General features: G+C 34.5%; 1 protein-coding gene across 1 annotated transcript in view; it reads left to right on the top strand.

Moving 5' to 3' along the window:
• Positions 1-26,020, top strand: part of LOC125682036 (uncharacterized) — a 97,077-nt gene that overhangs the window by 26,606 nt on the left and 44,451 nt on the right. The window contains exons 8-32 of the mRNA XM_056157522.1: positions 1,574-2,161; positions 2,257-2,316; positions 3,083-3,655; positions 4,796-4,852; positions 4,955-5,524; positions 5,634-6,806; positions 6,888-7,415; positions 7,532-7,573; positions 8,352-8,535; positions 9,912-10,291; positions 10,555-10,590; positions 10,683-10,721; positions 11,472-11,519; positions 12,370-12,405; positions 14,573-15,136; positions 16,828-16,878; positions 17,001-17,564; positions 17,757-18,326; positions 19,293-19,334; positions 20,513-20,545; positions 21,085-21,654; positions 23,085-23,666; positions 23,806-23,862; positions 24,123-24,710; positions 25,844-25,936. Coding sequence (XP_056013497.1) covers positions 1,574-2,161; positions 2,257-2,316; positions 3,083-3,655; positions 4,796-4,852; positions 4,955-5,524; positions 5,634-6,806; positions 6,888-7,415; positions 7,532-7,573; positions 8,352-8,535; positions 9,912-10,291; positions 10,555-10,590; positions 10,683-10,721; positions 11,472-11,519; positions 12,370-12,405; positions 14,573-15,136; positions 16,828-16,878; positions 17,001-17,564; positions 17,757-18,326; positions 19,293-19,334; positions 20,513-20,545; positions 21,085-21,654; positions 23,085-23,666; positions 23,806-23,862; positions 24,123-24,710; positions 25,844-25,936 — 8,028 coding nt within the window. The remainder of the gene's footprint in view (positions 1-1,573; positions 2,162-2,256; positions 2,317-3,082; positions 3,656-4,795; positions 4,853-4,954; positions 5,525-5,633; positions 6,807-6,887; positions 7,416-7,531; positions 7,574-8,351; positions 8,536-9,911; positions 10,292-10,554; positions 10,591-10,682; positions 10,722-11,471; positions 11,520-12,369; positions 12,406-14,572; positions 15,137-16,827; positions 16,879-17,000; positions 17,565-17,756; positions 18,327-19,292; positions 19,335-20,512; positions 20,546-21,084; positions 21,655-23,084; positions 23,667-23,805; positions 23,863-24,122; positions 24,711-25,843; positions 25,937-26,020) is intronic.

Here is a 26,020-nt window from a genome sequence, read left to right as displayed (position 1 = left end):
CGGAAATTAATGGTTTATTTCTGCTTTGTTACTTGTCTTTTGATTATGCATGATTGAAATTGTGAGTCTGGTTAAAATACTTTGAATTATCCAATGTCTATAGCTCTCAATCATATTCATGTCATATGTCATAATATAAGCAAAGGGCTTTTCTAATCATGAATATTACTAACGTCATACTGCATGATTATTTGAAATGCATTCAGGAATGGCTTTTTGTCATCCTATAATCAGCTGCTATGGTTGTCAGTTATTCTAAAAAAGACTTTATATGTATTTATCTGTTCGCAATCTATATATCTTCAATGGCATAACAAAAATATAATATTTTAATGTTTAATTAAAGTGTTTCGTCCTTACATGTGTTTCGTTATAAATGTGAAGAAAATTAATTTGTTGTCGCTTTCGGAAAAGCTTTGCAAAATAAATCTGTTAACAGCCCGTTTGCTTACATATTAACGGATTCAGTTTTTATAACTGAAAAAAGGCGTTATAATAACGTTGCTGTTTTATGTTCAATAACGAGATCTTTAATTTGGATTAACGAATTTTAAAAGATAAAATGAACATATTGATTATAAATTTCAATTTAATTAAAGTTACGAATAAATCTTAAGTTTCACACAGTGAAGTCTAGAAGTCAGAAACACAAACCATGCATGAAAATGGTGTTAATTCCTGGAGGTCATTTCTTATTTGAGTGGCACATTGATCTAAGCTTACAGATTATCACAAATATTTCATCAATATAACTACTAGTTCTAAGAAGAAAATATAACCCAGCTCAAAACAATGGCGACATAATTGACTCTGTCATACATACTTTATCAAAAACTTTTCTCTTGTTTGCCTTTTGAACCAGATTGGAAAATAATTCGGCTTTCGATCTTTGAAAAGACGGTTTGCCACTCCTCGGTTCTATCTGTTATGTTATTGCTGTTCACCTATTTAACCTTTCCACCTTCCATATTTCTATGAAGTATTCTATTATCACGGCATGGAGTGTGTGAGAATCTGTAGTTAGAAAGTGGAGGCCTGACGTCAGGAGGCGGGGAGACATAAGGTTTGTTTAATGATAAAAATCCTACACTCTATATATCCCAATGACAAATGACTTCAAAAGTTACAACAAATTACTGCTAAACACATGAAGTGAAAAAATTACAAATTCAGGGGTATTATGAAATAATGAAGAAAGCATTGATTGACGTATCTTATTCAAACTGTGCGGTTTGGATAGTTTTGAATCATTTAAATATATTCAATGGGGATAATCTAAGACAGTATTTTCGATGTTCCAGAATTCTGATGTATGTAATATATTATGGAATTGATATTCCTGCCCATAATAAAGTATTATATCATACGAATGCTACTATAATGAATGGCAATGTAGATGTAAACATTTCTTCTCGACATACTAAGTATCAAATATAGCGCTTGAATTGTTTGAAACATTTACTAGATATATGCATCAATCTGATATCTGTTCTAATTATAAAAACAATATTGTTTTAATTAGAGGGTTATACATCTTTGATGAATTATAATAAATTTTTTTTCTCTCTTCCAGGTAATGTAAAAGCAGACATAGTGGTTGTGTTTCATGCTGGTCACAAAACGAAGGCAAAGGAATTCAAAAACAATTTGCTTAACTTTTTATCAAGCCTATTTGCGAAGGCTCGAATTGATACCGGAGATGTTAAGGTTGCACTAGTTAACTACGGTTTGTCGGGGAAGATTCTATTTAACTTTAACAAATATACCAAAAAGTCGGATTTACGTAAAGCCATTCGAAAAAGTAGCCCCAAGGTTAGAAACAGTAACGCTAACTTAGGTGACGCATTACAGTTAGTACGAACAAAGTTGTTTACTAAACAAGAGGGGTCAAGGTTACAAGAAGGCGTCCCATCTGCCGTTATATTGGTAACTGATATGGCGTCATCAAAATCCTCATATTCTGTTCAAGACGAAGCGAATCGACTGAAACAAGATGTGAAAACCACGATTTTCACAGTGGGGGTTGAAAAGGCCGATTTAAAGGAATTGCAGACAATTTCAAGTGCTCCAACGGGAAATCATTACCAGTCGGTTTCTAAATATAAGGACCTTGTTTCGAATAAAGATATCTTGACAAACGTACTAGATGGAATTAGGGCACGTAAGTTAAAAATGAAAATTAAAAAATGATTTTTATAAAATGAACTTAGCTAAAATTACTATGTTTGAATCGTTTATCATTACCTAAAACTACAGTTCAAAGTCGTAAGTCCAAGAAGAAGCCAAAGGCCACGATTGGACCGGGACTAAACACAGGTTTGTACGTAAGTTTGTGACTCATTGTTGAAATCCGAAATATAAGGCAGTTAAATATATCATTCTAGATAAAAGTGCATGATAGCTTTAAACACTACAAAATGGTTTAGTAACATTTATTGCGTATTGTGTGACATAGTGTGATTGCTGGCCTTGTCATGCTGCACAAGGGTATGCTTGTGAGTTATATTTATTCTACTGCATGTTGTTTACTTGAAGGTACGTGATATTTGGTTGACATTTCATATTATTGTTTCATGTCTCTATGTTTTGATGGAATTTAGCACGTGCTATAGTGTCATAATCGCCTACTGTGTGGTTCTGTTATTTCCATTCACTATTGTTGCACTGTATAACGCATGTTCTTAATCAACAACGAGGAGCAAGATATTATCATTAGCATGAAATAATTGCACATTTTATTACATGTTATAGAACCTTTGCGAACGATATGTAAAATAAGTTTTGAAGTAAAACAGTGCTTAAAAGAATGCATTCCGCAACCAAAGATATTGTAGGAGCGATGCAAATAGAATAATAATAGGCGAATGGAGAGATTTAAGCTATGCCTAGATGATGTATCTGCGTCTGTGCCTAGTTTGGGATCCCTTCCAGAGCTGTCATTATATTTATCTCTAGCATTTCCTCGGTAAGTCACAAACAAATGAAATATTCCAGCTATATTTTTATAAACTTTATTCCAAATGATTTTTTCGTATTGTCATTCTTTTTAAACCCATATTGTAAGAGAATTCTTGCATTTTAGCACCTTGGTCAGCATCCGCCATAAATCTGGCAATCCTGTTCCAGTCTTACGGAACCACCAGTCCTAAAAACTTTCACAAACAACTTTTGCCTTTTATGGCAAATGTCACACAATACCCCGACCTTCTAAAGCACAGAACCGATGTTGCCGTCTTCAATTACGGCAAAAGCGTCAATGTTATTAAGCAATTTAAAGGAAGCGTTAGTTTGAATGAAGCAAGAAATGTCATCCTAGGATTGTCAAAGAAACTGCGGAGTAAGTCTGCAGCGCTCTGCAAAGCTGTGGAAGAAGCTCTGAATGCTTTTCAGAAACTGGAAAATGTGAAAATAGCAAGTAACCAGATTCTGATAATAACAGACACCGTTACTTCAGGTGATTGTTCGTCCGTGTTAGATGTGTTACGTAACAGCAGTATAGAAGTGCAGGCGATTCACATTGGCAGCTCCCAGGACAAAGTGTTACAGTCCATAACAGAACAAAAAGGAGGCGGACTCCCCCTCAAAGTAGGGTCTTATCAGGATTTGTTGACCCAATCCCATGTCTTGGAGGTTGTCGCACAGAACATACTTTATAGTTAGTATTTTTCAGATGAATGAATTTACATTTCATGATTGAAATGATTTTAAAAAAAAAAAGATTATTATTAGTTATGGATATTGTTGAAATGACGATATCTATGCAATTATTGAACAACTTTTTTTCATGTAAAAAGATTTTTCTAAACTATATATTTACTGGCTATTTTTGTTACTGGGTGACAAGTGACGTCCCAGTATAAACATAACGTTGTTTCGACGTTGACAATATGTTGTATTATGAATTTTCAACATTGATGGATAGCGATATTTCCAACTTTGAATTATTGAAGATGTATCATGGCTTCGACGTTGATTGTACGTTTTACGTCTTTTATTTTTTTTTTATATCGAGACGTTTCTTGCTGGAGCTGAAGTACTGCAAATTTATATACATGTATATCCTTGATACTTGGGTTCATAGCCGTGAGGGTTCTTCATCGTGTCAATGTCTGTCGTGACAGAACCTCGGTTTGTAAAGTATCTATGAAGTTCTGGATAATTCTCGAAAATAGTTAACATTCTATTGTGAAGTTAGTTTTATAAAGTTTTTATTGATTAGAAAAACGCACAATTTAATATAATTCGTATATACATATGAAAAATGTATTGTGCACGATAAATATCCCTATATGCTCAAAGACTAGGAAATGAGCATAGGCCTAATCTTTATAGCCCTTCACCGGCAATTGGAACGTCTCCATTCTCGAATTGGACGATAAACAATATACAACCAACCAACTTACTAAATTTTAATTATCTAAATTTTCAAATGTTAAAAGCCATTGCCACATACGAAATGCGCATGGTGATCATTAAAACATGACGTTATTTGAAATATCAAAACAATAAATATACATTTTTTTTTGAAAATAACTTGTTACTAGCTTTAACTCGACAATAAAATTTCAACGTTAATTCAAAGTTAATCATTCTTTCAAGCCATCCTACTATTCAACATTGGGTAAGCGTTGAAATTTTATGTTGAAACGTGTTAAATCAACGTCGATTTGTCTGCTAGGGTTGTTCTGATCCAAAGACATACCAATTGAAAACAGAAACATATCGGATCACAAATGAATAAAAAAAAAAAAGATTCTTAAATCGAAAGAAATTATTATTTTTCTGTTTCATTCAGATGCTGATTCAAATGAACGTCGTTTAAATACACGGAATAAAATTGGGAAAGCAACGGGTAAGTCATTAAAGGAAACAAAAGGTTTATGAGTATTCATCATATTACCGAGATATGATTTGGAATTCAAACAAATTGTATTTTTGTTGTTGTTTTTTCCAGATGGCTTGTCAGCAAAGATAGCAATTCTGGTGCATGCTTCAACTAGGGTTAGTAAAAGAAATTTTAAAAAACAATTTTTAAAGTATGTTATCAAACTTGTGAAAAGATCAAAGATTGGTCCCAAAGGTGTACGAGTGGCATTGATAGTCTACGGGGACAAACCAGTTGTTGTGTTTGACTTTAATGACCACCTGCAAAAAAAGAGTCTTATAAAAGCTATAAAGAAAACTCCAAAGAAGCTGAGATTTGACTCTGCCAACTTAGGAAGTGCTGTTGTAAAGACGAGGGAACTTTTCGCCCAGGATAAGACGAATGGTGATGAAAATATCTTGATAATACTTACGGATATGAATTCGACGGGTAATGATTCACTCCTCCAGTCAGAGATAGACCAGGCAAAACTAGAAAAAATCCAGATCAATGTCATCACCGTTGCTTTGCCTAATGTCACTGGCTTTGAAAGGCTTGTAAGTGAACCGATTCAAAAACATTTGTACAAAGTGAATTCTTATAAGGACTTGCAGATCTATAAAAAGAGTGGAAAGCCTGTCGTGCGAAACATCCATTATCGTACGTATACTATAATCAACTTATATCGATTCATAATGCAAAATATCACCTATAGAGTGTAGTAATAATTATACAACAGTTTACAAACTTAAATCTTGTATTTTACTAGTACGCAAAAAGAAAACCTCAAAGAAACGGCCAATTACTACCACGACCTCGAAAACGCCATGGCCAACAGCGTTAAAAATTATATCGACAACGAGCCCACTCTACGAGACGACAATTATCTCGGCTACAGGACCAACGTACCAGACGGAATTTATATCCACTACAAGTCCACCGGACCAGTCGAAATTTATCTTGAATACAGGTCCACCGGATCAGACAAAAATCATATCGTCTGCGGGCGCAACGGAACATACGTCCACTTTACCCGATTTGTTTATTACAGAAACTGTTTTCACTACTCAAAGAAAGGACCTTTCTTCTAAGAGTTCTAAAAAGAAAGAGATAACAACACCCTTACCAAAAGTATTGGACATTACAACTGAGATCCCTGATGAAAGTATACAGACCACCCTTTCAGATATAGTTCAAGTAAGTGATAAACATATTGAAAGCACAAGCATCGTCGATTCTAGAACAGACATTCGGATGACAACAGAGGAAGACGGCAACATCATACCAACCACAATCGGCAAAGAGGGATCAAAAACAAGTAAAGCATGGAGAACTACAACAACACAAGTGTCTGAAACAGATATAACACACATTGACGACAACAAAGTAAGTATTGAATACGCTACTCGAAGACGCCCTGGTGCTGGAACATCAACACCGGATGATTCGGGTATTGGTGAAACAAAATTACCAGATATCAAAGTAACGATTCCATCTACTGTTACAAGGGAAGTAGTGACCACTGAAATTCCGAGAGAATCATCCACGAAATGGAACGTAATTCATGGAAGTGATGATACTGGGGGGGAAAGTATTCAAAATATCACGAATGAAATAACTGACAATAGGATTGTTGATGAAATAGAGAAACGTTCTACAAAAACAGTGATCTTTCCACATACTACAAACCCGGCGTCCAATGAATATGACTCCGAGAGGAAATATACTAGTGTAAAAATAGCTATTGACACAACTGAAAGTTCTAATCTAAATACACTCTCTATCAATAAAGATAAAGTCTCTAAATCAACAGCAAGCAGTTCAAATGATACTACTACACATAAAAGTTTTGATCCTTTGTTAGAGAGAGAAGTTTCTTCAAAAGAAGAAAGAAACGAAGGAAAGTACACAAACACAGGTGATAGTGCTCTAGAACGTGCTGGTAAGTCTAGCAAAAATTTGTCATTTTTATCAGAGACACCCTCTGTCTGCAGTCTGCTCAAAATGCTCTCATAATTTTCAGCTTGTTTAAACTTTGACGCTGAATTTTCTCTTCCTCCTGGCGCTGACCAGCAAAATGTAAAAGTTACATTTCACAACCTTACCGAAAAATTGGTCACCTCATTACAACAAGCTGTTGCCAACGGAAATATATGCGAACTGATAAGTACAATTAATAGTACTTTAGATGCATCGCGTTTCACGTTCGATTTCCGATTCAAGCGCATATTCAATCATACAGATCGTAACGCAAAAGCACTGTTCTTGCAATTTGTGTATACTCTATGTAATATTCAAACATATGGGCTCAACTATTCCGCTAATATGGACGCGAATTTTATGAAAGAAATCAACAGGGCAGACGATCTTGAGGCTTTGGATAGCGGACTGAATTCTCGTAAATTGACAGGAACAGCCATGGATGGCGATACCATAAGGTTACTTCAAAAGCGTCTTCAACAATCGAAAAATCGTCCTATACTTTTCAATAATCAATCCTTGCAGAACATGAGCAAATCATCGCTACTTTTCTTACCATTTCGTTGCAAAGGTTCGCACTATTGTGTACTAATAATACTTACATTGTTTTACTGCTTGTAAAATACTAATCCTTAAGGCAATATCAGTATTACCTCATTTTGTTCGTTTGAAATGCATCTTTTACAGATCTCTCCGAACTCAAAGCCCAGAAGAAGAATCTTTTGCGAAGTGAGTACATTTTCTACATGATGGTCAATACTGTGTGATCTACTTATGTATTTACATACTCCGGCAATGGGGCGGACAAAACGGTAGCCAGCTTTATAGCTAGCTTGTCCATTTTACAGCCCTTTATTTTTTTGTATCACAATATTTCCATCAGGACATAGGATGGTGATGCAACAGTAATGTTACTGCAATGTAACTATCAAATGGTATAACGGTAATGTAATTATTAAATCATTAACTTTAATGTATAATATGTATACCTTAATATAAATGTATTGAGACTTTTAAATTCTACCAATAACTTTAGATAAAAATAGATTCTACTCAAGTTGAACATGTACATGTGTATTGTTATTCTGGTCCACACACACACATACGGTTAATCTAATTTTGATAGCAATTACACTGATTCCTCAAATTATAATATTATACGAATACTGACATGACATGAATATATAACAGTTGAAATACTTATCAAACACTTTGAGTATTCCATTAAAGGTGAAGATAACGAACAGTGACTAATCTCATCATCTGTGTCAATGTGAATTTTAATCAATTCGATTATGTATGGGTTTACCATTTTTACTGAATCACAGTTTCTATTTTCAAATCAATCTTAAGAACCTATATATACCATAGGTTCAAATACGTCAGCAGGGGACTTCAATGCTTGACATTGTGTTTATAGCTTTCGTGTCTGCAAATTCACTTCATTTTTCATAGATAGATATTTTATAATTCTTCCCTTAACACCCACAATGGTTTTTATTTTTAGATGGAGACGAGGCTCAGGTTATATTCGCCTTCCACGTGTCTTCGACAGTAAATCAGAAAGACAAAAATATGTTAAAACAGTTCTTCAATGACATCCTATATAGAGGAGATGTTGATGGTGGGAAACTGAAGGTTGCTGTCATCGGATACAAGGATGTGGCCACAACATACTCGGACTTCTCCAGGCAATGTCTTTTTCACAAACTGTCTTCTATTTTAGTCAAAATATCATAGCAGATCTATAAGGTGACACAACTGTGTACTGATCTGTAAACAGCATGTCTCTGCATTTATATGTTAATATTTACATACCATTTTTGTCTTCGATATCTTTACAAATTTTGATAACTAACTATTAATAAATGCACGACAATGAGCGTGTGAATCTCGATAAATGTAGTTTGTGTATTCCAATAGAAATAAAAGTAGAAAATGAATGAAAGCAATGTATTTCATTTGTGGCAATACATGAGGGTATGAATTGCAACCTTCACAACGACATACGTTTAATAACGCATTTAGTGAAATACACCGTCGTGAAGTGTTTTAGTTCATAACTTCATGTATTTTTCAAAACATGAAATTGGTTTTTCAAAAAGTAGTCAAACTAATGGAAAGTTCCATCGACAAAGACTGTGTATGAGCCTTTCCAGGGGATTCAAAGATTTTGAAAACACACGATTTAAAGAAAGAATAGATCATGTACTATACAACTTCATATAATCTGTCTCTGATATACTCATGTACTATACAACTTCATATAATCTGTCTCTGATATACTCATGTACTATACAACTTCATATAATCTGTCTCTGATATACTCATGTACCATACAACTTCATATAATCTGTCTCTGATATACTCATGTACTATACAACTTCATATAATCTGTCTCTGATATACTCATGTACCATACAACTTCATATAATCTGTCTCTGATATACTCATGTACTATACAACTTCATATAATCTGTCTCTGATATACTCAATCATTTCGAGTATTCCTCGTCAAATTGACAGAACTGCTCGATTTTACTTAGACTTAGTGAAATCACAATACTGTAAACAGTTTCATTTTGATTACATTAAGAAAAAGAAATGAATTGAGGATCTCTACAGCCCAGTAGCTAAGTACTTCGTTACTAGCTTGAAAACACGGATATATATTTAATTGCTGGGATAAAATTTAGAAATTCATTTCAAAATTAAGGAATACATCTCCCTCGTGCATATCTCTGATCCTTGGAAGAATTTGGCTCCAGTTTTTGGCACTCTAGTTTTCCTTTTAGCTCTTGCAAGTTTTTTGTCATTTCGAATTTCCAAAACTTCGGCTTGAGCATCACTGAAGAGACATTATTTGTCGAAATTCGCATCTGGTGCATCAAAATTGGTATCATATAAGTTTTACATTGCAACAGCATTTCCCCCTAAAAATGCGCTTGATTTTGAAGCAACTCGCTAAGATTTATTCGTGGCCAAACAGAACTTTTATAGTTATATCTCCTTTAATTTTATCGTTGAATTTTAATACTTATTTTACCAATTATCTTTCATTTTGTAGTTTCAAGTCGAAAAGAGATTTACTCACCTTGATTGATTATGCAGTGGACAAACAATGGCAATCAACAGGAATGACGAGCATTAATGCTGCTACTGTTTTTGATGAAGTTTCCAAAATTTTACCAAGAGACGATACTCCGAAAGCATTGATTTTCCTTACAGACCAACAATCCACGGTCAACGTGGAGAGCCTACAAGATAACCCAAGAAAGCGAGAGTTGGAGGATGTGAATTTAGTTGAGATTTTCAGTGTTGCTGTTGGTACTAATTCTAAAGATGAGCCAGCGGCCCTGGCATCGAGCCCAGATAACGTCCTAAGTATTTCTGAATACTCGAACTTACCAAGAATCAGTGAAGAACTCGTTCGAAGACTTGGAATATGTGAGTTCATCTCTCCTCATTAATACCACAGGTAGAAAAAGAGGTCCTGTGGTATCTTTGTATAGACAAATTGAATTAACAATTTTCCCTGGTTTAAATTTTTTTTCCCTTTTTTTCTCTCTCTCCCTCCTTAGAATGACGAGTCTTTGAAAATTGCTCATATAGAATTATGAGTGAAAATAAAATGGAAGCGAAACATTCCTTTTAGATGTTTTAATGTTGTTACGAAAACAGATTTAGTTCATATTCTTGATTCATTTCAGTTCGAAGTTTAACGGTTGTCACTCCTGATCTGAAAGGTACACTTGACAATTCGATTTCCTGTTATCAATAAGGAATTCAAATTTAAGCGCACCAGAAATCGACATCGTATATTTGTTCCTCATTTTAGATCAAATGGTTTTCACAACACCGCCACAACAAAAGTATGGTATGTCAATTCTCTACTTGGGATTTTTAATGTCTTGTTGCACTTTCAATCACATTGTGTTCATAACAAATGGCTACACATCTCGTGCTTTGTATATAGGCTTTAGAACAGACTAATTTAGATATTCTCTATAATATTCTATATTCATTACAATATATCTTATTAATAAAGTAGTTATTTCATGCATAAATTTTGCTTAACATATATTCATAGAATATTTAAACAGCTGTTCTAAAGCCGGTAAAAGTTGTTATAATGTGGTGCTGCTTTATTACCGTTAAGTATGATACATACATAACACATATATGTATGTATGTATCAGTTGAAATTTTAACAATAAATGTATTGTGGTGTCAGAAACTAATATATGTACAGTATTTTTGTTGTAATCTAATTTGTTTTGCAATGAATGTGATACATCACTTGATGTGGCTCTTCACATTTGACGAGATGAATTTCGTTTGGTACTAACTTAATCAAAGCACTGATTTTGTATCACTTCGTAATCAAAGTACGGTAAGTAACTTTAAAATATGATATTTTCAATTTAATCAATCAAGTAAAGGAAATTCTTCTTTTGAACTGGTATGAATTATAATCAAATGCTTAATGATTATCAAGTTTTTATTAAGCTGAATATTTTTGTTAAATAAATATCCTTAAATATAAGTTACTTTTGTGAACTAAATCGACGAGTTTTCATCTAGACTGGGCATTGTGACACCGCTCTTCACGTTTGGTTTGTTTCAGTTATCACTACACCTCCACCTCCACCTCCTATCAACTTCACATTTTCAAGTAAGCATGCTCTGTCCAGTTTAACTTTGACTTTTGACGCATTCCTGTTCACAATTAAAACTTAAAGGATACCTATGATCATTTCTTAGAAATATATAGAGTATAAGCCATTGAAATTAGACGCGTAAATCCCATGACCTTGTCTGGACTAGTTTGGCGGATATCTGCAATTAAACTTAGTAATTCCTGTTTGTGGACTGAGATAACACTCTGTCTCTGAGTGTATTAGACCTTCCCTCAATTATACATTTTAACTATTTTTTTCACTATATCCACAATATATCCACAGACCGGGTTTTTTTTAAATACACAATAAGACTTGCAGACAGTTGAGGTTGGGCATTTTCATGAAGTGCGCTTAATTACAAATCTGTGATTCTTATCAGACTATACATTTTGATTTAGAACAAGTAGAATAGTTAACAGAATTTGATTATAGGTACTTTTAAAGAAGAAACACTTTAAGATATTTCATGGATCAGTTCAAATACAAAGGATGTTGCTAATAAGGCAATGACGAAAGAAAATAAATATCTGCACCATTATATTGTTTGACATGCTTAGATGCTAGTAATCAAATATTCACAACTATTTGTAAACAATTTTCTTGATTATTTTAGTTTAGCTGATAATGTATTATTTCATGAAATCTTTGATAAAAACAAGGTAATCATGTTTTTCCGTATGTACATTGTATGCATTAATAATTGCGAACGTGATGTTTTTTGTTTCCGATCAAATGTACATTCTTCATTTTCTCAATTTTGTTGTCTCCTTTTGTGATTGTTAAAATCTTTAATGTCTATGATACATTAACCAGAATTTACAGTGTAACAAACGTTTCTTGCAGAGCAATCTTCACTGGCTGGGCCTTCAAAACAAACAGGTATATGTTATTACGTTCATGTTGAATACAGATTTACTTAGAATGTGTTTGATGTGATTCATAGCCACAAAATAGATACGTGTAATACTGTAGATCTCTTTATTTGCGGGAACTTATGTTTTACAAGATAAAATAATGACACATAACGTTAACTTTCGCGGATTATTATATAACGCTTAAAGGACACATCTCATGTTTTCAAAGTACACAAAATTACATGCAGTTTGCCTTCTTTATGCTCATAGTAATTAATTCTAATAGTTCGTTCGCCGAAATTTTGCGATCATTAAACACAATACAGACTTTAAATCTAAGCCCCGATTTCAAAAAAAGTCTAGTTAATTAGGTATGTAATCACGTTGTACAGTGACGTCACATGCATCCTTCATATTGTGAAATTACTGTGAGATATTATTTTTAAAAACTCAGCTTTTAGGGACCTAATTTATTCACCATGGGCAACATTTGAATCGGTGTTGACAAATTTCCCGCGTTTTATATGTTTTCGCCACCGGTGCATAAATAGCGATGTAAATACCCAAATATAGCGAGGAAAGTGAGTATGAAATCGGCAACATTGCGAGTAAATGTTTATATGGGTCGCTGTCTACAAACTGTGTGGTAATGTTATGCATTTATACATCTGCAAATGGCGCTGTTTTTCTCAAATAAACAGTGCAATCATTATTTATTTTTGAATTAGACAAATTATAATACGTTACATTGTTGACAACTAGGCCCTAGGCCAAGCTACTGTCACGGGTGCATTTCGGAAAGAAAGAAAAAGAAAAAACCCACACAAATGAATAAAAAATAATCAAATTTAAAGTGGAAATCACATTATTTTATTTTGATAAAGTAATCTTATTATTATTTTTTAATTGTGATCAGCATGTCGTTAGGAAGTGGAAGCACGGCGTTGTGCTGACACACTCTTGAAAGATTTTACGAGTTCAATGAGGAAATAATTTTATAATTCAATTTAAAGCTAGGAAATAAAATATTCTATTACTTATATCATTAAAAGTTCAATTATTTTGTATCATTAATTTTTTTTTTTTTGGTAAATCTACCAGTTGATAGAAACTGAATGCACAAGTTACATTGTATATGTTGTTACAAGGAGAAGGTCAGTTGATCCGAGTGTGTATTGAATTTGAAGACCAAAATAGAATGTACATGTATGCTGTAGGCCTATCAGTGCTTATAGCTTCGATATATCCATTTTCTCGCATTTTATTAGGATCTCTGGTTTTTTAAAAGATGACCGGGTGTTTGTTTTAAGGTAAGGTTCTTTCTAAAACAAAAAATATCCACGCCTTTCTTCTTGTAACTTCCTTCGAAAAATTGAAAAATACTCAGTCTAAATCCTTTCTATCGACAACTAGTACACCCAAGCACGGCACAAAGCATCTTAATGCAATATTATTTACAAGCCGTTAACGCGATAATTGGTTTTTTGTCGATTAAATCTAATCTGTTTATGAAATGGCTGATATATGTTTTCAAACCCGAGGGCGCATATGACGTCACATAATATCGCGTAAAATAGCGAAAAATAAATATGCATATCGCAAGATTTGAATTTCATCGCTTTCAAACTCGAAAACTACACAACATATTTCATTTAAAACACATATAAAGTAGTTTTAGGCATGAAAAAAAATTAATTTTGCTGAAAATATTAAGTTTAGAAACATGCGTTGTGTCCTTTAAGTCTTTAATATTGAAGAGTTCATTCGCGAAATTTAAATTTCCGCGATTGACTGATCTCGCAAAATTACTCGTATATTCTCGTGAATAAAATATGATTTACAGTACATTGTTTCAAGGCTATCCCATAACCTTATTGATATATGATCAAAATTAACAAGGTTTGTTAATTTTCATTACAATTTAACAACAGCTCTTCCCCTAATCAATCTGTTTTACAAACTTGCATTTTACCTATACATCCTTTTCTAACCATTATTCAAAGCAACATTAACTCAGAGCAAATACTGTGAAATATATCAAATATCAACGATTTCAATCAAACATTCAGGTCATCCCCCAACTACTTTTGAATCGTACATATTCTAAATATAACTAACTTAAGGTAATTATGCATTTACGTATATTCATTTCATTTCCGATGAAAGCAATCATTAAAGTTTTCTATTTCCAGTCTGTAGTGAAAAAGTTGATCTTGTGTTTGTCCTCGACTCCTCAACAAGTGTTGGTCAGAGCAACTTCGACAAAATGAAAGAGTTCGTCAAAACATTTTTACATTCAGCTGAAATAGACTCAGGCGATGTTCAAGTTGGAATATTATCTTATAGCACCAAGGTCACCATTGAATTTCATTTAAAAAAATATAAATCTAAACAGAATCTCTTTACTGCGATTGACGATATCCCATGGCGCTATGGGAGCACCAACACTGCCGACGCTTTACAAACAATGCATGAAACCATGTTTTCAACCCTGCATGGAGATAGACAAGATATAAGAAACATAGCTATTGTCATCACTGATGGCGTTTCTAATATCAATGGAAGAAGAACTCTAACTGAAGCCAAAAATGGCAAAGAGAAAAACATTCATATATACGCCATTGGAATAGGGCTTACTGAAATGCAGGAGGTCAATGGCATCGCATCATTTCCACCAAGAGCCAACGCTTTCTCTGTGAAAAATTTTGACGAACTTGAAGGACTGGACGAAAAAATATTCCAGTCTATTTGCGAAAGTAAGATATACCAGTGTTTCTTCTCCAAATAAATTGAAATGTGTTTCTGTATTACTTTTATTTTTCCTATTTGTAATCTTTTCGCTTTTCGTTTCTACTTCACGGAGTATAAGTTTCGTTCCAACTCAAAATTATCCCGCATTCCAATTACATCTTAAATCAATTTTACCCAAACTCAAACGTAGACACCGATCGCTATAGCTCAGTGGTAGAGTTGTCGCTTCGTAAACGAGAGACATCACAGTAAATAGTTATTAAAACACCAAGCTCTTTTTTCTGTTGATATAGAAAAGTTCCATTAAACTTTATTTCATTCATAAAATTTGCAACTCGTTTCATGCACATAATCACACCGCTCTTAACCTAACTATTTTGTTCTCAGAAGAAATCGTCCCATTCTTCATAAATTCATTGTTCTCATCTACATGCATTCTGTTCTAATCAATCAAATTTTTCTAAAACAAATGAAAATTGTCTATCGTTTAGTTCGAATCATCCAGCGTTCTCTTCGAAGCTAACAGTGTTACGTTCCTCATTGTCCAGGGTTTCTTCCAAACTAACAGTGCTACGTTCTTCATTGTCCAGGGTTTCTTCCAAACTAACAGTGCTACGTTACTCATTGTTCAGCGTTTTCATAAAAAATAATGGCACTTGCTCGTTCGTGCTGTGTTCTACTAGTCTGGTACAACGTCTTAAGGTGTACACTTCTACCACTGCATGAACTAGATAAAGCATTCTTTCTTGGGGTACGTTCGTGTTTAATTTTAGTAGCTTTTAGTAGATGATAAAACGCAACAATAACTATTAACAGTAATCAATCTGTATACCCTATAAAGAACATAAAATTGAACGTGAGGCAAAATGGACCTCTGGGATTTGGTGTCTAGGAGGAGTAAGCGGTAAAGAACGGCATTCATGTAGCATTCGACCGAATTACAGGTTTTATCTGCAAATAAGATCAACATGAAAGGCGAAAATAACGATCAGTGATCAATCTCATAACTCCTATAAGCAATACAAAATAGATAGTTGGGCAAACACGGACCCCTGGACACACCAGAGGTGGAATCAGGTGCCTAGGGGGAGTATACATCCCCTGTCGACCGGTCACACCCGCCCATAGCATTTGCGAAAAGTTTACTTTAATCGGAACTGTTGAAACATCTGGAACACCAACTTATTTGTCAGTAGCTTGTCTCGGTATAAAGATTGATCATATGCATAACATACTCTCGCGTATCGAATCAGTTAACGTCTATATTGACTAAAATATCCAAATATGAAGCAGATGTGAAATACTTCATGATGTCTTTCATTTTAGGTCACTGGGATATACTGTATCCAATATATGAATGAAAAATTATATTTCTAATATTATAAAGGTCGCATCAAAAGATCTTTTAAATAAATTTGTTCTCATATGAATGTAAGAAACGTCACCTGATAGAGGGGTAGAGTTTAGGCCGATATGAATTCCAACCGTCCAATGTTAATCATTGTCGTTAACACAAAATAAACATGCCTGAAATTGACAATATGGGGAGAGCCCAATGTATATAACATCGTACTCCAGAAGACTAATTCTCAGAAATATTCTCATAGGAATGTTTCTGAAACATCATATTCAAACATTAAGACGTAGATATCGGTATAGACCCAATTAGAACATTGCAAACTTGTATCATTTTCAGGTGCAGTAATACCTCCATCTACAACAACAGCACCAACTACGACTCTTCCAGGTTTGTAAAGTTTCAATGAATTTATGGATGTGTGATTTCACATGTGTTTGTGTTAATGTTGGTTGTGGAATGCTTTCCCCTGTAGGTGGTCGTGTTTTAGATTAGATGAATTACTCTTTTAGTGTGCTTTGACCGGGCGGACGTAGTGTTTGTTCTGGATTCTTCCATTGGTATCAAACCCGAAGATTTTGTGAAAGTGCTTAACTTCTGCAAAAAATTCCTCAATCAACTGAATATTGACAATGGTGAAGTACGAATTGGAATAGTAACTTTCAGTTCAAAGTACACAATAGAGTTTAACCTAAACGATTTTGCTACGAAAAGAGAATTGGAGCAAGCTATTGATAGAATACCTTGGCGTTATGGATCAACAAATACAGCACAGGGAATCCGCGCCATGCATTTAGATATGTTCACACCTTCAAAAGGGGATAGACCAAATGCCCCAAATATAGCCATTATCACAACATACGGTCCATCCATCAACCCTCAAAGTACAACTCAAGAGGCTATGCTGGCCAAAGCTAAAGGTGTACATATTTTTGCGGTTGGTTTAGGTTTAGGGGATCTTTCGGAAATCAGTTCGATGGCATCTGAACCTACTGGAAGAAACACATTTTTTATCCCGTCGTTTGTTCAGTTAGGTGGATTGGAAGATGAAATTATCGCGTCCTCTGCTTGTCCAGGTATCTGCATGATCTGTGGTATTGTTTTTATGTACCTTTTTTAACTAATTATAGAAATCCTTCTGCATGTTAACAAAAACGTTTTAATATTTCGTCTTCATATTCAAAACAATACATATGTAATATCTATTTATCATGGAAATTAAAGAATATTTCGTTCTCATTTTCTTAAGTTATATGTTTCTATTACAGTACCTGAGTTTGAAATCGGCTATGATGTTGTTTTTCTGGTGGACTCTTTCGGTACTCCCAGGAGCGTTTTTGAGAACATGAAAAATTATCTTTCTCAGCAGATTGATATGTTCGATATAAATAATGGACAATACAGAGTTGGCCTCGCACAATACACACAAGACACTGACATCACTGCCACATGGCAGCTTAATAGACATGACACAAAAAGCGACATTCTTTCTGCAGTGTTAAGACTTCCGTATATCCGAGGGTCGGGGAAACGAGAAATTGGAAAAGGAATAGACTACGTTAAAAACCAAATGTTCACCACTGAAAACGGCGACAGGGTAGATGGTAGAAATCTCATAGTGTTGCTCACCGGTGCCGATAAAAGTGAGGACGTATATGAATCGTACCGCGCAGCTGAGCGCGCAGAAGATGCTGAAATAAATCTGTATACGGTAGGATTCTCTATTAATGACACACAGGAACTGGAACAAATCAGCACTTGGCCATTGAAAGACTATCATTATACAGTTGATTCTGGGGTCGATGTCGTGATTGTTCCAGCAACATTATTCAATTCAAGTAAGTGTCATTATTGTAAACACAAGTGTCCAGTACTCTAAAGTCACTAAAGCATAGGTAAACCAACACGAATGCAAGTTAATGTTGGAATGTTTCATTATTTATTGCTTTTGCTTTTGCAGACAAATAATGCTGCTGAACTGTAATAGATTATAAGAATAATTATTTTCTATTTTATTTCAAATCACCATGTACTTAATTAGGCAATAGATATGTATATCTTGTTCTGATTTTACACCTATGTGTGCTGAATACTACTTTTTGATTTGGTGTTCACATAATTCTAAATAAAACAAAACAAAAAACCCAAAACTACTGTTTCATTTGATTAGAATTGTTTTATATATTCTATAATTATTTATATACTGCATTTGAAGGATAGAGTAATATTCAAACATAGCAACATGATAGCATTTGGTTTTGCTGTCTATGGTGGTATACTTTCTATATAACGATGCAGATAACGCTTGCTCTTACGTGGCGAGGCAATAAAAATAACTTTTCCCCTCTTTATCCTTTTACAATCTCATAAGAGATGAACACCATTACTATCATAGATATTGTTAAATCAGGGCAAGCTAGTAGAATACACTGACCACGGGGTCATTAAACTTAGACTAGTTCACATTTGACCTCAGTTGAATACACTAGCCACGGCACATACAGCCGTTGATGTCTCAATATGAAAACATTATCAACGGGACGTAGAACTAGAAATTGGTCAAAATATAGGTGCGATATCATCATTCCAGCAAACAGCCGCATAAAATCTAATTAATAGATTTGAAATGAAAATATTGATCATTCTTGTTTTAAAGAAAAAATCAAATATTTGATCAAAAGAGAAGAAACGGAGACACATGTATAGTTTTTGAAAACAGTTCTTATCATGATATTTCTAAGTGATTCTGGCTACATACACATATTTTTACTTCGTCTTATATCAATCGTTCTTTTCCTCTACAGTTGACGGGCGTACTGAACCTCGCAGGCAAAGACCCCTGCCACGTAAGATGATTTTTATTCTATTCAACTTATGATTATGTTTATCTCCGTAAATAATCTCAGTTATGATCACCTAAACCCTATAATGAGAAATATGGATATAGCTGAAAGACGCAAGGCTGGGTACTGTGATATATATACAGTTTTATGCATATGCTTATATATCTCCGATCACTAAACTATCTTTTTATCGACTTGCCATTATTATAGATTAATTGATATTCCAAAAAGCTAAAATATATCTAGAGAGACATACAATTAATATTTCATTTCTGAGAATGTAAAACTTATACGGTACCAATTTTGATGCACCAGATGCGCATTTCGACAAATAATGTCTCTTCAGTAATACTCAACCGAGATTTTTTAATTCCGAAATAACAATAAGCTTGTAAGAGCTATTTTAAGGAAAAACAGTGTGCCAAAAAAGTGGAGTCAAATTCGTCTGAGGATAAGAGCTATGCATGAGGGAGATAATCCTTAATTTGGAAATGAATTTATCACAGCAATTAGATATACATCCGTATTTTCAAGCTAGTAACGAAGTACTTAGCTACTGGGCTGTAGAGTCCCTCGGGGACTAACATTCCACCAGCAGAGGCCTCGACCCAGGGGTCTTAATGTAAAATTTATACGGTACCAATTTTGATACACCAGATGCGCATTTCGACAAATAATGTCTCTTCAGTGATGCTCAACCGAAATTTTTAAAATCCGAAATAACAATAAGCTTGTAAGAGCTATTTTAAGGGAAAACAGAGTGCCAAAAAAGTGGAGTCAAATTCGTCTAAGGATAAGAGCTATGCAGGGAGATAATCCTTAATTTGGAAATGAATTTCTAAATTTTATCACAGCAATTAAATGTACATCCTTATTTTCAAGCTAGTAACAAAATGATTAGCTACTGGGCTGTAGAGACCCTCGGGGACTAACATTCCACCAGCAGAAGCCTCGACCCAGGGGTCATAATGTAAAATTTATACGGTACCAATTTTGATGCACCAGATGTGCATTTCGACAAATAATGTCTATGCGAAATAAAAAGATATTAAGATTTTTACCATTTTCTAACCTTACTCTTACGGTTTAGGTTTTCATGGTATATGAAACTAAATTTATTTAGAAATACCGTAGTTTGATATGATGGTTATTGAATTCATGACGGTTTCATTTTATTACAGCCATCACAACAACAGCAGCAGTTCCATCATCTGGTAAGAAAACGTTATATTCGAATTTCATTAGTTTTCGTTTGTGGTTTGTGAAAGAATATGGTTTCGTTAATATACAATATCGTGAAACACTGCCCTATTCTCTTGCTTCTTAATCAAAAACGGTATTTTATTGATAATTTCATTTCTTAGTACTAACGTTAAATAACTACACAAAAAGACATAGTAAAACATAGCTACGCGAGAAAACAGGTACGTCATGGTTTGCTTTGAAATAAACATAAGTTGTTATATCCAATTAGTTATTCGTTACTTTTATCTTTCAATGAATCATTTAATCAGAACATGTAATTTATTCAAAGCATAATCGCTGTAACCGTTGTTACTGTATCTCAAACAAGTCGTATTTATGACTTTTTCGCAATATGATTTAACGTCAAATGTAAAACTTACACTTGCACAGCTAATTACAATGTTTACAACAAGATTCCATGGTCGAACATGCAAAGCCTTTGTATGGCTGTAATTTTACAGCAATATTAATTTCAGTAAGAACAATAACTTTTCAATACACTTTACAGGAAGCACATGCTTCGCTAAGGTGGACCTCGTTTTCATTTTGGACTCCTCCACCAGCGTTGGACAAGACAACTACGACAAGATGAAACAATTTGTAAAGAAGTTCTTACACTCGGCGAATATTGATGGTGGTGAAGTAAGAGTAGGAGTGGTATCCTATAGTTCCCGGGTAACAGTCGAATTCAATCTCAACGATTACAACACTAAAACAGCTGTATTCGACGCAGTGGATAAAATCACATGGCGATACGGAAGTACAAATACAGCAGATGGTCTGAAGTCAATGCACGAAACCATGTTTACCGCAGCCAACGGCGACAGACCAGATGTCCCAAACATTTGTGTAATAATGACTGACGGTGTTTCCAACATAAATTACCGTCGAACAATTCCTGAAGCAGAGGCTGCACGTCAGAAGGGTATTCACATCTACGCCATAGGCATTGCTTTGAAAGACGTAGAAGAATTAAATGGAATAGCAAGTCAGCCGGCCAGCTTAAACGCTTTTGCAGTGAATACATTCGACGAATTGGAAGGCTTAGATGAAAAGATATTTGAGTCTGTTTGCCCAGGTCTGTTCAATATAATTTGGAAATACATGTGAACATACATTATGGATAATATGCCTAAATAAAGTAATTTGATCTGGGAGTTAGGCAACTTACCAATCACATTTGGTCGTGATGAAGCCAAACTTTAATGCACATTCACGGCGGGTGTGACCGGTTGACAGGGGATGCTTACTCCTCCTAGGTACCTGATCTCACCTCTGGTGTATCCAGTGGTCCGTGTTTGCCTAACTATCTATTTTGTATTGCTTATAGGAGTTATGAGATTGATCACTGTTCGTTATCTTCACATTTCATTCAGCGGACTGACTATATGACGTCACAATCATTTACCAAAATGCTTATGTCGTTTAACATTATTAAATGAGTCGAAGAATACACATCCTAATTTGTGCTTCATTTCGACCAATATTGTTAGATTTCAATCTGTATTTCGGCGTCCAGTCGATATCATGAAAACGTGAAGATAACGGACAGTGATCAATCTCGTAATTCATATAAAGAGAAATGTAAACACAGACCCCTGGAAACACCAGAGATGAATGGTCAAGTGGTACATTACATAACTTGTTTGTTATCATAAAATGTGAAGCTAGATTTTAAGTTTACTTGAATACGATGAATTCTGAAAACCTCAAAAATCTCCGATTATGTCGACTAATTAAACAACTTTATCGAAGTTGATTGGTAAGAATAAGTTACGAACATCAAATGTATCCGAGGTAATTTAACTTTTAGTGTCACATGTTGGTGTCAATCACGTGCCGAAATAAATCACTTCTGCACATGTGCAGGATTTCGTTAAATTTACATTAAAATTGATTTTAAAGAAAGATAGTTGTATAAAAAGTGCTCGACAGAGTCACAAAAATGCATAGCATAGTCTAGATTAAACCGAAAAATAAAAGATCCATTTTTGCCTAAAACAAAGACTACTTAGGTGTCGACATGTCAATAAACTCCTTAGCATATAATGTAACGAGCTTTGTTTCCTCTGTAAGTGTTTCAAGAAATATTAGCAAATGGTCTTCATTTAGCTAACCCGTTATACTTGAAAATTTGCTACATATACTTATCAAAATATGTTTTGGTATTTATATGTTTTTAGAACAATGCCGAGTTTCTACCAGCCACATCACTGGTAGTTGCCTTAACTCCCTTGTGCATCACATCAGTTGTGAAAATAAGTTAATATAGTGAAAGTAGACGTATAATCAGAAGAAGAAACACTGACTGACTCAATAACCTCTTCTGTCATTGTTCTACAGATAAGATAGCTAAGATTTCTAAGCAAGATTGGAATCATACTGTCCTTGACTTGTTTTAGAATACCTGTACTTTGAAGAACATGGCTTTTGATTTTTGGCATATTTTTGTTATGTTTTTGATAATATCCAATGTCATCAATTCAAATTTTAAAAATATATTTTCAGTTATCTCAACCTTACCAACTACAACAAAAGCTCGTGACTCTGGATATGATGTTGTTTTTATGTTTGATTCCTCAGTTTCACGTCAGTCATTATTTGAGGAAATGAAAAATTTTGCCATTCAATTGACACGCAAAGTTGGCATCGATAATGGGGAATATCGTATCGGCTTTATGCGATATAGTACAGATGCTGAAACTCTTACACAACTGAATAAGTTTGATCAAACAGATGATTTAATTGTGGACATGTTAAGAATGAACTACAGACCAGGAGAGAGTAATTTACAAAATGCTCTCGATACTGTCATCCTCAACATGTTTAGAGAAGACTATGGAGACAGGGACTTTGCAAGAAACTTGATTGTTTTACTATCTGGTGTGGATCAAAGTTCAAACCCTTATGACGCATTCAGAGCAGCAGAACGAGCGGAGAGCTTGGGAATAAATCTATACACTGTAGGATTTTATTTGAATAACACTTTTGAAATAGATGAAGTATCTACACATCCGCTATACACTTTCCAATACCTGATCAACAATAGAGGAGATGCACAAAGAGCAATGAACGATTTAACCAAGTCTAGTAAGAATATGGCAATTGTGCTTAAAACTATACAACGAAATAGTGAATGATATTTGTCATAATTGTCCACATATGATAAATTCGCGTTGAAAAATCTCTTAAAGTATCTTTACGTTTAATTTCTTTCTAATCTTAATAGTTGATGAAAATATTCAACCACGAAGGGAGAGACCGTATCCGACTACTACAACCACAAGTAAGTACTACTTACTGATTTAATGAATTCCACACTTTAATCACATAAATACAGAGCTTAACGAAGTTTACAAATAATTCGTCATTAGTTGAAACGTTCTATTATTTCAAATAAACTATTTACAAATATGGAAATCAGGAAAGATTTAAAACGTTCATCTCACAAACATTTGTAGCACATTACACCTGCACAGTATATCGAGTATATTGTATACTATTAGCATTGTCAGAATGCATACGCGGTTTCATTTCTCAATTTAGCAACTACTACTACCACTACAATTCCACCACGCAATTCTGGATATGACGTTGTTATCATGATGGACTCTTCTATTCCTCGGAAAACATTCGGTGCCATGAAGAAATATGCTAGAACATTAATCAATAAATTCAACATCGACGACAAACAGTACGCAGTAGGTCTCATGCGATATGGAGAATCTAACGATAAACAATGGGATCTCAATGATTATACTTCAAAGAGGGATGTTCTATCTGCTGTCGATCGAGTTGCCTATAGACAGGGAAAATCTTCTGATGCAGCAAGTGCTATCCGTATGGTAAGACGTCGAATGTTCAATGATAGAAACGGGGACCGTGACTTTGCTAGAAATCTCATTGTCCTTATGACTGCCAATGAAAGAAGTGATGATATATACGCCACCTGGAATGAGGCAGAAGAGGCAGAGAAAGAGAATATCAACTTGTATACAGTCGGCTTCGATTTGAACGACACCACAGAAATCGACGAGACTTCAACTCACCCTCTTTATATCTATCGTCACATCATCAACACGGAGGATGGAGACTATGCGATCGATTCATCCACTGCAGATATTCTCAGGATGAGTAAGTTTAAATATATCACTTGATCGACACGTAATTTTTGTATTAGATTACCAATAAACGTAATGAAAAATACATCCTAGGAAATGTATTTACTCAACCAGATCTGAAAAAAATATCTTGCTGTGGTCTTCAATTCGACATTTAGATACTGTAAATGTATTACATTTGGCTGTGTATTCTATTTAGCGCCTTTGGCGGAACGCAGCTTCCGCTAAATCAAGTACATCGCTAAATGCCATCCGTAAATCTAGATGTTTAAAGTAATTCAGGAATGCGCTAAATCAAATCTACGCTAACTTGTTGAAAAAACGATTTCCGCCAAATATCGTACACGCCAAATATAATACGTCTACAGTATATAGACGACGTTTTATCTATTAACATTAATAACTTTCATTCATATGTCGATTTGATATATCCCTGTGAACTCGAAATAAAAAAAACACCACAGAGTCGTCCACTTCTGCTTCATACTTACTTAGATATTTTATTGAAAGTAGATACTAAAGGCAAACTAGCAACTCAACTTAATAGCAAACGGGATAATTTCAGTTTATCCATCGTCAACGTCCTATATCTATATACAAATATTCTATCATCACCTGCATGTGATGTTCATATCTCTCAACTGAATCGAAACACAAGGACTTGTTCTGTGTAACGTCAGTTTTTAAATCGAGACAGGCTACTAATAAACAAGTTGGTGGTGCAGGGGTTTCAACATTCTCGTTTAATATCAGTATTTCGCAATTTATATGGTCTTTAAAACGATATAGTTTGCCAATAGAACCTATCATTGGGTCAAATGCTGTCTGACGTTTTTCATACCGATTGTTAGACTGTTTTTGGCACACTAATTTTGACTAGGAATAATTCCGTTTACCTGATTAAGATATAGAGTTCAGGCCGATGTGACCGGTTGGCACGGGATGCTTACTCCTCCTAGGCACCTGATCCCACCTTTGGTTTACCAAGGGGTCCATGTTTGCCCAATTCTCTTTGTAATGCTTATAGGAGTTTTCAGATTGACCACTGCTCATTATCTTCACCTTTCGTTGATTTGAAAAAAATACCATTCAAATATGGAGACCAGAAAACTCAATACCATATACTATCTACTTTGCATAACTTAGTTGACGAAGACGTGGAACCACCAAGACCAAGACCTAAACCTACCACCACCACCACAACTACAACCACAACCACCCTGCCTACAACAGTAATAAGTAAGATTTTTACACTCTTTGTATGAATATGAATTTCAGAAGTTCAGTTTCTTTTATGAGATAAAATATTTTGAATACATCACT

Source organism: Ostrea edulis, chromosome 2, assembly GCF_947568905.1.
Source record: "Ostrea edulis chromosome 2, xbOstEdul1.1, whole genome shotgun sequence".
In the NCBI taxonomy this organism is placed as follows: Eukaryota; Metazoa; Mollusca; class Bivalvia; order Ostreida; family Ostreidae; genus Ostrea; species Ostrea edulis.
The sequence above is the reverse complement of the archived record's forward strand: the minus strand, read 5'-3'. Positions and strand labels throughout refer to the sequence as shown.